General features: G+C 47.2%; 1 protein-coding gene across 1 annotated transcript; it reads left to right on the top strand.

Moving 5' to 3' along the window:
- The first annotated feature begins 1,737 nt into the window (after window positions 1-1,737).
- VTCN1 (V-set domain containing T cell activation inhibitor 1) lies at window positions 1,738-13,218 on the top strand. Its single transcript, XM_009081230.1, has 6 exons — window positions 1,738-1,769; window positions 6,511-6,575; window positions 7,532-7,879; window positions 10,470-10,798; window positions 11,393-11,422; window positions 13,117-13,218. Exons 1-6 carry the CDS (start codon window positions 1,738-1,740, stop codon window positions 13,216-13,218), a joined length of 906 nt encoding a protein of 301 aa, XP_009079478.1.
- The last annotated feature ends 305 nt before the right edge of the window (window positions 13,219-13,523 follow it).

Raw genomic sequence — 13,523 nt, 5'->3', positions numbered from 1 at the left:
TGATGTGTCTCTTCCCCAGGTGTTCACCAACTTTAACAGACCATATAGGACCAGATCCTGCTGTCATATTTGGTTGGATTGTGCTAATAAAATCAAAAGTGGCAAGAACTGGGAAGATCACGTGGTCACAGATCCTTTGTTTCTTTTGGAAATATACCTCTTGGGGTTTTTTTTGTGCTATATGGAGAGGAGTAGGCTCCACCATGGGTGCTGCTCAGAAATTATTGTGGTGTTGCCCTGGTGAATGGGACTTGCCCTCGTCCTGCCTGGGCTGCCTGTGCCTGAGAATTAGATGTGTTTTTCCAATGTGGATGTAACCAGATGGTTGACTGTGCTGTGAGGTGTGCTGCAGCTATGGCCTGGAGTTATACTGGTGCTGAACAGGGACACCTTGTCTGTGCACTGCACTGTGGGCAGCCATAAATCTGGTGTCATTGCAGGCAGTAATCAGGTGTCACTGAGGGCAGCAGGCAATTTCTTAATGTACATTTCCCACCAGGCCACTATGGCCTAGAGCTATTCTTGGCTTCTCATACTGTTTTGCTAAATTATGAGAGGTTTAGTAATCAGTATAGAATACTGCAAAACAAATCAGATTTTTTTTTCTGGATGATCATCACTGACCAGTATAGATTTCTCTTGATTTTAACCTCAAGTTGTCGCAGAGAAAGTAATTCGGGGATTATTTTTTTGCATGCTGGATTGTTCCCATCTCCTCTGGGCATCCTTAGCTCTGCATGGGAAAGCTGTTCACTCCCACTAACCATCCAAACTTGCTGGAGATAGCTATGGACTGTCAAAAATCTCCCTATTTCCAGCCTCCCTGGAACACAGTGCAGACTTAGATGACAGGATACACAGGTTGCCTTTGGGAAACTGAGCAAGGTTGTGCAAGCTGCCTTCTCTTTTCTGCTCTTTCTCCATCTCTCTGCCCTTCTCAACTTTTTATGCCCAAGAGCCATCCTGTTCCCAGCTCGAGTGAGACCAAACCCAGAGGGAAAGGCTTGCAGGGTCTTGCAGGTGCCAGTTTCTTTCCTTTACATGCTCTGATGTGCAGCATAATGTCAGACCCAAGAGCAGCAGGAGCTGTCCTCAAGCAGGAGAAGCAGCTTTACCTGTTCAGTGGAATTAAATAGCAGTCAGAAAAGGGGCCACTGCCAAACCTGTGTGGCTCTGGCAGCACTGATGAGCCTGGAGGAGCCTCGTGGCACAGCACAGAAAGGCAGGGGAAGATGTACATTGTAAATGGGACAAGGAAGGGGATCCACAGGTAGGACCTCTGCCCAGTGCCAAGAGCATGGTTGGAGACTTTAGTAAGGAGACCTGAGCTGGTCCTGGATATGGCACAACCCATCAGTGATAGGTAAGCTGTGGATCTATATGGGAGGCTTCTGCACTCTGAGCCCAGGCTTAGCTGACTACCAAACCATGAGCTGTTCTACTTTTTGTCTTAAATCAGATGTTTCTTATATGAATGGTGTAGGAGGTATCTTCTGTTGCCCCAGTGTCTAACCAGGCTTCCCTTCTTTTGACTGTCCTGGTGAGGGGAGTCCAAGGTGATCACTGCTTCCTCATTCCTGAGAGTTCAGTGCTTGGGCTCACCACTCCTTAGCTGAGTTCAGTTATTTAAGCAGGACAGCTCAGGAGAATACATCATGCAAAGGACAGGGGCTGTGCTGACAAGTGTGGGACCTTTGGGCACCTGGAGTTTGGCTTGTCTTCACAGACGCTGTGACCATGGCGTCCCAAGGCCAGGTCATTTTCTGGAGGTATGGCACTGTCTGCACCTGCTTTGCTTCCAAAGGGAGGGAGGGAATTGCTTTTTCCAGATTCTTGGGATGTATCACCCTGTTGCCAGGAGCTTTCAAGACAGCAGTTCTTTGCATCTTGACTACTGCACTCACTCAAGCTATTTAAATACCAGTACAGCTTCTATTATGTAATCTGTAAGGCCATGTATCTATCAGACACCTGTGTGCAGGTCATCAGCTGTAGCCAGGATGGAGATGCATGTCCTAGAAACTGCATTTGCTAGAATTTGCAGCCTCAGGATGGAATGTTGTGGTAGGTGGGGGTAGCAATGCCTCAAGAAAGGTTGTTGTAGGTTGGGGTATCAGTGTCTTGAGGAAGGCGCCTCATTCCTTCTGCTGGTCCTCCGACAGTTGCTTATGTTTCCATCACATCAGTGTGCTGTGGGGAGAAAGAGACAGTCCTCTGTAGGTTTCCTTGCAGTGTGGGTCAGGAGTAAGAGCTGGGAAGATGTTCAAACTGGTTTGTGTCTCTCGTTTCAATGAGCCTGTTGCCTGTGGAGCTATTGACCGAGTCCTGGTGAACTAGAGAAAAAGAAAATATTGTGGTGATGTCATAAAAATATATACTCCGTGTCCTCATCTCCTGTTGAAAATAACCCCCACCACATGGGTAAAATGGCAAACTTGTTTCAGCCTCCAATGAACATGAGCTTTTGTAGCTAAACCTCACTGTTTGAACAGAGCCACCAACAAGCTGTGCCTTTTCATCCCAGGTATGGACTTCCCAGGCTGGATGGAGACAGGGGCTCCAGTGAGGTGTGTGAGACAACCCTGCTTGCATTTATTCTGTGAAAAAAGTTTCAGCTGTTACAAGTACCTGTCCTACCTGAGCTAAACAGCAGTGAGAAGGACACGTGAACAGATGAGACCTTTCTCGCATGAGCTTTTTCATATGGAGCGTCAAGGAAGAACTAAATAGTTGTATTGTCTGCACCTTTTCACTGATGAGAGTGAGGCCACTAGTAGACACAATGTCACATGGTGTAAATATTCACTGGGCATCATATTCCTCATGCATCTGGAATGCACACAATAACCAGCTTTGTTATGCTCAAGAGCCAGCACCTCTGCCTGCCCCAGGCTGCAGAAGGTTACTGAGAGAAACAAGCTTCTTCGGGAACACTCTTCAGAGCAATCTTGAAATACAGAAATAGACCAGAGAGATGGGTGAATTTTCCAAGAAGTTTCAGAGAAGCAGTGGGAGATATCTATTGGTTTCAGGAAAAATCAAAACCAAAAAAAAATCCCCACCCCGCTAAAAAAAATAAAACTTAAGTGCTGAAAAAAGTTGAGCTCTGTAATGATTAGCTGCATATTGGAATGGAAAATGTGTCCTTTCAGGTTTCCCCTGCCATGCTATTTCTTTTCTACAGTAAGCTTTGATATAAGGAGGAAGGCAGGGGAGCTTCAATCTCTTAATCTTCCATTTTTTTTTGACGCTCTAAGCCTATTCCTGAGGGAAAGCTTACTCCAAGTGGAACTAGAAATCTGGAGGATTAAGACTCTGCTGCCTGTCACAGCCAGGCTGCAAGCCTCTCCCTGTTCCCAGGCTGTGCTTGGTAGCATTCCAGCACAAAATGAATGAATTTGGTGCCAAATGTCATTCCAATTTGATTCCAAATTTGGCTGATCAGGAACAGGCACAGAAAAGAGGGTTGGATGCACAGAGCAGCATCCCACAGGCTGCCAAAGTGGTGCTGGGAACTGAGGGTGGTGTCAGGGCTCCGACTTGTGCAGTCCCAGCTGTCTGCATCAGTGTATTTCCATGCCTTTGAAACAGGGGGGTGGGGGGGTTGGAGTGTGCTCATGCACAGAAAATTGCTTTTTGCTTGAACTGCTGGACTAGAGTGTTGCAAAACACAGCTACCATCAGCATGTGGCTGGGATGTCAGCTTCCCTGTGCTCACTCTGCACTCCACATCTCCACATTACACACAGTGGGCTCACAGGCAAATATTTTTAGGCCTGTGAATATTTTTGTGATTCCAGGATCTTGCAGTTTCTGCAGAGAAAACTCCAAAGGACCTCATTTCTCCCTGTCCCTAGCAAGGTGTGTTGAAGTGGGCAGTGGCATCAGTGTGCTCAAAATTGCTATTCCCCCTGTAACAAAACAGCAGATTTTTCCATCAGACCTGCTGCAGCCTTGAACCAGGGGTGGGAAGCACCTCTCTGGATGCAAAGCTAGCAAGGTTTTGCAGCTAGGGGGGCAGGTGGCACCAGCATGGGACAAAAGCATTGTTGCTAGCTTGGTTGTGCTGGTTTGAGTTTGCCTGAGCGAGCTGAAGGTGAGTTTTACCCAGAAGAGTGCTAGGGTGGAGGTGGTGTTCTGGCCAGAGGGTCCTTTCGAGGACTGGAGACAAGTGTGATGGCACCTGAAGTGTTCTTGGACTGCACAGGAGGACATCCTGCCTGCTTCTCCTTTGCCATACCCCCCAGCATTTACTGATGAAATCCCCTGTAACCCAGTGGCAGCAACCCTCAGCTCCCTGCAACACCTTCCCTGTCTGTCCTTGGGAAGATACAGGGTTGAAGGTGAGTCACAACTGCTATGTGACAGCACAATGTGGTTGCTGCTTGCTTCATGTTTCCCAGGAGTGAGAGCTGAGGCTGGTCATGGCAACTTTGGCTGAGTTTATAGCAACTATCTCACTCTGGGATCAGCTCCCAGAGTAGAAATTGGTGTTGCTCCTCAGGGAGATCGATGTTATTCCGCATACATGAGATGCTTGGTATCTTCCCCAGAATAGGAAAGCACAGATTCTCCCACGATGAGCCTGGCTGAGACCTCGAGTGACTTGGGGTTGAGCCCCATGGGATATGGCAAGTCTTTGCTGGGAGCTGTCACACCTTGGGATCCACATGAGCCAACAAAGTCCCCATCCTGCAGGCCCCCAGGGTAAGCAGTGGCTGGTGATGGGTCCCTAGCTGCCCAATGCCCATGGCAGGATATCCACTGCTTTCCTCCCTGACAGGGTCAGCTGTAACCACAGCTGCAGGGCACCAGGAAGGAGTAGGTGAAGAACTGATGCCCACCCTGGTCATAAGTGAGAATGGGGAGGAAGATAAACATGTGACACCTCCCCCATCTCTGAGAGCATCTAGGCAGGGCTTGGTGCAGTTGTGTATGTATATATGGACTTGTATGAACTCCTACATGGACTTACTGCATATTTGTGGTGAAATACACAGTTCTGATCCCTTCTCCTGCACATGTGCAGGCAGCGCTTCCTCGGACAACTTTCCACTGTCTTTAAGAATGAGGATGGAAGGGAGACAGGGGTAGGAAAGCAACTCTTCTGCCATGTCTGCCTTCCTCTCCATCCCCTCTTTGAACTCATCTTCGCTATCTCCTTTCCCTGCTGCTCCCTGGAGCAGAGGTGTGTTCATATTGTACAATTCCCTAGAGCTCCATATCAGCCCTGTGATCGTGGCATCTGCAGCAATGAAGGAGTGATTGTGCAAGTAACTGACTCAGACACACATTAATGGTGGGAAGAGTTTGTGGCCGCATGGACACCGATGGGCTCTCCTGCTAGTGGCTGCCCCGTGGGTTGGGAAAGAGAGTGCTGCAAGCCAGCAAATGCTGCTGAAGCAGAGCAGCTGTTTTTGTGTAGGCAGAAAGGCCATGACCTCTCACAGCCTGATTCTGTCTGAGAATGAGATAGGAAGCAGCAGCTCAAGAGTTTCTGTGTACAACAGGGCAAAACAAGCCCTGGGCTGGCAGCCCTGGATGATGGTGTTGGTGTCCATGCCTCCTGCAGCACAGCTCCCTCCACTGCCCTGCCAGGCTTGAGAATGGGGTAAAGCATCTTGTGAGGACCTCCTGCAGCTCTCTAGGCTTCTCCTCTGACAATCTTGAGCAAGGCTAAGCCCAGCACTCCTGTGAGACTGTTGGGCATGAGCACACGAGCTGTTTGCCCCAGGATGTGCCTGTGGGTTTTGTGGAGAGCTGTTTCAAGGCTTGCTCCGGTAGGGAGCTGAGGTTGCTGCCATAACCCACCAGTCCACATGAAAACGTATCCATAACCACATATGACAGCTCCACTGGCTGCAATGGGAGCCTGCACTTGGCCATGCTTATGGGTCTGTCCAAGCTGGGACTGTGCTGGAGACAGGTTGTGTTTGGCAAGGCTTGAGCTGTGCTGCTCCATGATATGCTGCCTGTCACCTCCTCTGGCAAGCTGCTCTGCCTGTGTGGCTTGACAAGTGGTCCTCTCCTCCTCAGTCTCTCATTCAACAGCCCATTATCCATTCATTTGGAGAACCCCAAATCTGACCAGCTCAGTAAACTGGCCCTGTTTCCAATCCCCTCTTGCACACTCCCTGGATTGTATCTGGTGCCTCCTGTCTGCTCTGCTCACTTCCCTGGGGTACTGGTCCCTTGCAAGTGCCAGCAGGGACTTCCTGACTTGCTTATGCACCAGGGGATGCAGAGAGGAGCATCCTGCACTGGAGCCTGCTCTCAGAGGCAAAGCCTGGCTCTCCTGCTGCATTTTCCCCCATCTTTTGTGATAAGTGTTCAACTGAATGTTCAACACTACCATGACATGTGCTTCACTGGTCCACCTTGCTCTAGGTCTGTGGTTTCCCCACCTCAACCTCCTTCCTGCCGGCAGCTCTGCAGAGGGGCACCACAGGCACAGGGTGTGAAGGAGGTGGGTTGTGTGATAATGTTGTCCTTTCTTTTTTCCCCTAATAGCATGACTACAGTCATTATCATCCTGGCTGCAGTGATTGCCCTGATAATTGGTTTTGGAGTCTCAGGTATGTGACTGCTTAGGTTTCTTGCTGCTACTGGGGTGGGGTGATATTCTCCTGTCCTGCCTCTACCTCCGAGTGTTCATCCCATGCATGGGCTGAGGTGTGATCATGTGTGGAAGTGTCACCTACCACACTTTAATGAAGGCTAGATAAGTGTAGTGCAGCCTGTGCTGCTGGAGGTGTAGTGGTGTGTTAGATGGAATTTCCTTGGGCGTGGAGCCCTGAGCCTACACATGCAGAAAGCCCTGCACATACTGTGCTCCTTCTCCCATGTAGGATGAGATGATGGTATTTACTATGAAATTGGACAGCAGAGATGTCCAATTGCCTCAGAGATGATGCAAAATGTGTTGCTTTGGTGTTGTCCAAAATGAGCCTCCTTGCAGTGTGCTGTGTGAGGATGAGTAGGGAAGAGCTGCATGGGAAAGAGGCCCTGGCTCTGAGTAGGAGTAAATTGTGAAAGCTGCAGTTTAGGGTTTGACTTGAGGGGAAATAATGAGTTTTCTTAAATGAAAGAAAACAGTTTGGATTCCAGCAAGGGGAAAAGAGCAGGCTCTTTTTTCTCTGACAGCATTATGCCTTGCAAACACATTTATATTGCTTAAAGAGTGGTCGTGACTAAGACATGACATAAAAATCGCGCTCTTCTGGCAGCTGCAAAGAGAAAAAATCCCAGATACATGTAAGTAAGTAAGAAAATACCATGCAAATTCTTCTCAAATAAGTAAAAGCAGCTAGTTCTTGAAGCATGCTGCCCGCTAGAGAAACACTTCTGTGCTTTATCTTGGTGTACAAACCATGGGAGTTGACCTCTGCTAGCAGCACTTGTAGCTGCTACTGGTGTCCTTGCCATGTGCCAGTTCAGCCTTGAGACTGGTACACAACAGCCACAGGGCAGCCTGGCCTTTCTCCACGCTCACTGCCTCACTGTTCCCATGCCTCCTTGCTTTCCCTTGCAGGAAAACAGTCCATCAGCGTGACAGCCCTGACATCTCCAGGGAACATTGGCCAGCATAGCATCCTGGGCTGCACTTTTGAGCCTGACATCCGGATGGGCAGCATAGTGATCCAGTGGGCCAAGGAGGGAGTAGCTGGGCTGGTTCACGAGTTTAAAGGTGGGAAAGACCACCTGCAAGAGCAAGATCCATTGTTCCAGGGCCGCACGGCAGTGTTTGCGGACCAGGTGATTGGTGGCAATGCTTCCCTGGAGCTGAGGGATGTGCAGCTCTCCGATGCTGGCACCTACCAGTGCTCCATCACCACAGCCAGAGGGAGTGGGGCAGCTGTGCTGCAGTACAGGACAGGAGGTGAGTGGTACAAGGAAGAAAATCCTGCTGCAAAACATGTTAGTGTGACTCGGTTGGACCTACCTGTAGCTGTGATGATGTTAGAGGATGTGTGAGCAGCACTGCTCCTTCAGCAGCCACCATCACACCCTGCATCCCTGAGTAGGAACAGGGTATATTTTTGGCTTTTACAGAGGTGTTTATAGCCTTACCCACTCTTTTGACATCCTTGTTCCAGGAAAGACTATTACTTTAATGCTGTTTTCTTCTATTTATCACATGTAGTTTACCAGCTATGTAACTGACTACAAATAACCCCTAAAAATGGGAGTAGCTAATTGATCTTATAAAGATCCAGATATTATACTTATTAGAGATAACATGATAGCTTTTTCTCTCTACAGCCAGAAATGCTGTACAGTAAAAATTGTAGCCTATTTACATATTTTTCTCTGTTTTTCTAATGTTTTCAGTTTTTAAAAATTACTAGCAAAGCAGCAAACAGCCCATATCATCGTTATCTGATGTATGACATATTTGCTAGAGTTACTTCTTCACCTTGTTATCAATCAGCCTCAAAACATGTATAGACACAGAAGAATTTTCACTAGTGGGTGCTTAATTATTCTGAACCCTCCAGGCTTGGCCCTCATGTTCACAGTTGGCACAAAGCAATACGCACACACTGAACTTGGCAGCATTTCACCCATTTCTGTCACCTCTGTGTCTTCCTGATGATAAAGTGGTGAGTTACACTGACTATACAAAGGGGGTAATGTGATCCTGCACAGGTAGGTGGTCTTAGTGTTTCTCTGACTGGCTTTTGTGTTGCTTGATTGGATGTTTAAGGTAATACACAGAGAAAATGCGTTAGAAAGAACATGTGAAATGCTGCAATAGGTTTTATTTCTGTTGAAAGTGGTGAACTCTGCTTTCCTAAAAAGCTCTTGTTTCTCCTCATATATGTATATATTGGAAATATGATGAATATACAGACAGAAAGGCTATCGAAGTCTTTATTTGAGATAATCTTGGCTTTAAAAGACACCTGAGCTTATAATGGGATTTAAATCTTTTGTTTAATCCATGAATGTTGGTGCAAATCCTGCAGCTCAGGCCACACCTTAGTCTGTCTTCAGCCCAGCAGTTGCAGGTGGAGCTTCTCTTGGCTGCAGTCCCATTCAGCGTGAGAATCACATCATAGAGGGACCAAGACAGGCTGAATCAATGGACCAGGGCCAAGGGTATGAGATTCAACAAGGTGAGGTGCTGGGTCCTGCACTTAGGGCACAGCAACCCCATGCAGCACTCCAGGCTGGGAGAAGAGTGGCAGGAAAGTGGCCCAGTAAAGAACTTTGCGTTGCCGGTTGAGCGGCTGAACGTGAGCCAGAAGTGTGCCCAGGTGACCAAGAAGGCATCCTGGTTTGTATCAGCAATAGTGTGGCCAGCAGGACCAGGACAATGATTGCCCTCCTGTACTCGGCACTGCTGAGGCTGCACCTCAAATCCTGTGTTCAGTTTTGGAGCCCCTCAACACAAGAAATACACTGAGGTGCTGGAGTGTGTCCAGATAAGGGCAATGAAACCGGTGAAGGTCTGGAGCACAAGTCTTATGAGGAACAGCTGAGGGAGCTGGGAGTGTTCAGCCTGGAGAACTGGAGATTCAGGGGAGACCTTACTGCTCTCTGCACCTACCTGAAAGGAGGTTGTAGCTCCATAGGGGTTGGTCTTTTCTCCCAGGCAACTAGTGACAGGATGAGAAGAAATATCCTCAAGTTCCACCAGGGGAGGTTTAGATTGGATATTAAGAAAAATTTCTTCATGGAAAGGGTTATCAGGCCCTGGACCAGGTTGCCCAGGGAAGTGGTGGAGTCACCTACCATCCCTGGAGGTACTTAAAGGTCATGTAGTTGTGGCACTTAGGAACATGGTTTAGTGGTGGACCTGGCAGTGATAGGTTAACAGGACTTGATGTTCTTAAATGTCTCTTCCAACCTAAACAATTCTATGACTCTATGAAGCCATAGTGTTGGACGGGTTCCCTTCTCAGTGAGCGGAGAGAGTGAGTCATCTTAACCCTGTCTCTGATAATGGTAATTATATTTGGCATGACATTTCCCTACCAAGAACAGCAGGTACCTCCTTTTAGCCTCTAGTCTTCCGTAGAGTTGGGTGCAGTTGTGTCAGCTGTGGTTCCTGCCTGAGGAAGATGGGTCATTTGACAGGCACAGGCAGTCTCAGGCTGGCCAGGTCCTCAGCCCAGTCCCCTCTAAGAGCTCAGGTGTCCAGAAGCTCTTGATATGGTTTATGAGCCCATGACACAAATCATAACTCTTAAGAAGAATGACTTAAAGACACCAAAGCTGTGCCAAGACCTCAGCAGATCCTACCAAGCTGGACTGCTGTGTCCTAGGAGTCTTTAGATCCCCTGTAGTCATCTTCCTGTAGCACAACCTGCTACAGACCTCTGAGCCTCTGGTTTTGGTTCGGCCATGTGCAGCACTACAATGCTAAGCAGCAAGTAGACTAGAAATACCCGGGACTGGCAGTTGGGTCTTTCATGCCTGAAACTTGCCTTGTTCTGACTCTCTCCCTGTTTTCCCTCCCAAAGCCTTCAGCATCCCCAATGTCCACGTAGAGAACAGCAGCAGTGGGGACCTGCTGCAGTGCGAAGCACCGCGCTGGTTCCCGCGACCTGCCGTGCACTGGACAGCCCACAGTGATGCTGGGGAGTCCCTACGTCATGTTACCAACACCAGCTATGAGCTGAACGCTGAAAACGTCACTCTGAAAGTGGTTTCCTTCCTGTACAACATTACTGCTAATACCACCTACACCTGTGTGATTGAAAACAGCATTGCCAAGGCTACGGGCAACATCAAAGTGACAGGTAGAGTTTACCACTCAGAGACCACAGGCATGGGCAAGAGTTTCAGCAGTGTGCTGGCATCAGGGGGTTCCCGTAGTACCTGTCAGTCAAGGAAGGGACTAAAAGCATGGCTAATCCAAGCACCTCCCTCTGTTCCTGGGAGGAAGGAAAAGGCTTGTGTTTGGTCTTGCTAGTTCAGAAGTTTTTCATGGTAATAATTGCTCCCTTGGCACAGGGACAGAACCACCAGGGAACCAGAGAGACACACTTTAAAAGAATGTATTCCTCTGAATGTTAATCAAAATCAAACTAACCAACCCCCACAACTTATGACACTTTCTTTAGGCAGCTCAGCTTAGATGCCATTTGTGTATCAAACCAGCAGGCCCCTTGTAGCTGTTAGTGATGACAATGTCTCCGACTCCAGCCCAGACCCTTTATTCTAAAAGGCCACTTTATTCTCAGAAAATCAAAGTTTCAAGGAAGCCTTTGTATTTTTTCCTGTTCCACATGAGAAGGGTCATGGCTCTTCTGCAGTGACAGCTTCATTGCAGTGGGTCTCCAGTGTAAGACACAGGGTCAGACTATATCAATATTCAGAAAAATGAGAAGGAATAAATATACACACTTGCTTTGCCTTCCCTGCTGTGTTCTCATTCTGGTAGCCTCTCATTATTCTTCTACTACAGATTTCAGCATTACAAGGGGGACCAACTTGCAGCTGGTGCAGCTGAATGCAGAGTCTGTCTCATTCTCCTTTCCAGCCTGGCACTGGATGCTTCTGCTTCCCCTGTATCTGCTGTCAATATAAACCCTCCAGAAAACAACTGGAAACTCTGCTGGACCTGGAGGTAAGTTTGGAAAGGGAAACACATAAGGATATATGCTCAATATGAGTAGACCCTCTTGCTGAGTTTGGTTACAGCAGCAGACCTATCTCAAGCCTGCCAGAATGGGAGGATTTGTCTTTCCCCTGTGCCCATCCTTTCCCCATCCCCAGCTTTAGGTAGGATGCAGGACTTGTCCCTCCCACAGGCTCCCTAATGGCTTCTGCCATCACTTTCTGCAGCCTTAAGGATTCTTCTCTTACAGCATCAACTGCCAGCAACTACTTGTCCCCTCGTTCTCTTTTCTGTGCACCCTCTGAACCTGGGCTACAGCTTATGGCTGCAAGGCAGTGTGGACTTTTTCCTCTCCCTCCTCATGAGCCCTGCTGCAGTACAAGCTTTGCTTGCACCTACTTTACTCAGACAACTCCACTGTACAGTGCAGTAGCTTCAGCAAATCCTATGGATGCCCTGAACATGACTAGAGGGAGCTGCCAGCCTGAGCAAACCCATGTGGACCTGGAATAAGGAAGGCTGTAGACAGCCAAAGCACAGGACAACTACCTTTAGTATTCATCAGTTTTGGCTTTGGGTGGTAGGCTCCAGTCACCTGGAGAGCTAAAGAAAATCAGCTATAAGGAACATCTCTGTCTTTCCCCACAGAACAGTTAACCAAACAGTTAATACAGCTACCCTGATGGAAGGACACAGCAGGCTTTCCTCCCTCTTGGGCTGAGAACTTTGAGAGCTCAGTTCTAGAGCACGTAGTAGCACAGACACGAAACCAGCTGACTTCTCTTGTGGCATTATTTCTTACATCAACAACAGGATACTTTTTTTGGCTTCAGAAAGAGAGTGAGGAATGCACTAAGGAGAACTGCATAAAGGAAAAATTCTGACCACAGGAACAAGATGTGCTCTCCTATCTGAAGCAAGTCCGTGACCAGAACAGTAAAAGGGTTTGCTGTAATACCTCTGAGAGCTGCTCCTTCAGAATGCTAAAAGCAAGCAAATCTTAACCTCCCCAAACAGATTTGCTTCACCCATCTCATATTGTGATTCTCTAAATGTACTAATAAAACTGTAAGTAAGAGAGCCAGTCAATCTTTTCAGTCTCCTCCAGAGACTATAATCAAAATTCCCCCTCTGAAAAAAAATGCTGTGAATGGCAAAATAGTGATGGATTAGAAAAGTGCTAACAGGCTTGGAATAACCTGGCAAAGGCAAACCATGTCTAAAGTGCTGTGTGAGGACTGATGATTGCATTTGTAATGTGAAATAGAAGAGGAACAGATGAGTACTCAGTGCAGAATGGGGAGGAAAAGGAAATGAGTAAGATACTACTGGAAAGTTCAAATTAAAAAACCAAAGTTATTAAACATAGAATACAAAGCCAAATTTTCCTTTTTTTCAAATTTTATCTGGCACTTCCTGTCTGTTTCTGTGGGACTGTCTGTTACTATGTTGTTCAAAATACAGGACTACTTTCAGTTGCATTTTTAATCAGATTTTGATCTCTTCATCTTACATCATTTAACAGTTAGCATTTTCCTCAGGCTGAGATAGGGGTTTTGTTTGTTTGTTTGTTTTCTTTCTGGAGGGTAAGGGGTAAACTTCAGCAAAATCTTATGGTTGAGTATTGTGATTTAGTTTCCAAAGAGTAACTTACTCTCTTCCCTTCTCTTCTTGAAGGAAAGGCTCTAAAAGTGTAATTTTCATAATTTCAATTAGGTCAAGAAGACCATACCCTGTGGCAACTGTATAGTTTTGCTAATGGTGTGTAAAATGTCTGTCTCTGGCTCATACACCAAGGATCTATGTTCTGCTTCATTCCCTATAGAGCAAGTAAACAATACTAAAACAGATGCAGTGTTTTTTAAATTGCATTTTAATAGATTTATATTTAGTAGATACTACCATGCAAAATACACACATTGCCCAAGGCAATGGAAATCATGTAGGAAGCACT

Source organism: Acanthisitta chloris, unplaced genomic scaffold (assembly GCF_000695815.1).
Source record: "Acanthisitta chloris isolate BGI_N310 unplaced genomic scaffold, ASM69581v1 scaffold21608, whole genome shotgun sequence".
Classification (NCBI taxonomy): domain Eukaryota; kingdom Metazoa; phylum Chordata; class Aves; order Passeriformes; family Acanthisittidae; genus Acanthisitta; species Acanthisitta chloris.
Note: the sequence above shows the minus strand (reverse complement) of the source record. Positions and strands in the feature narration are given on the sequence as shown.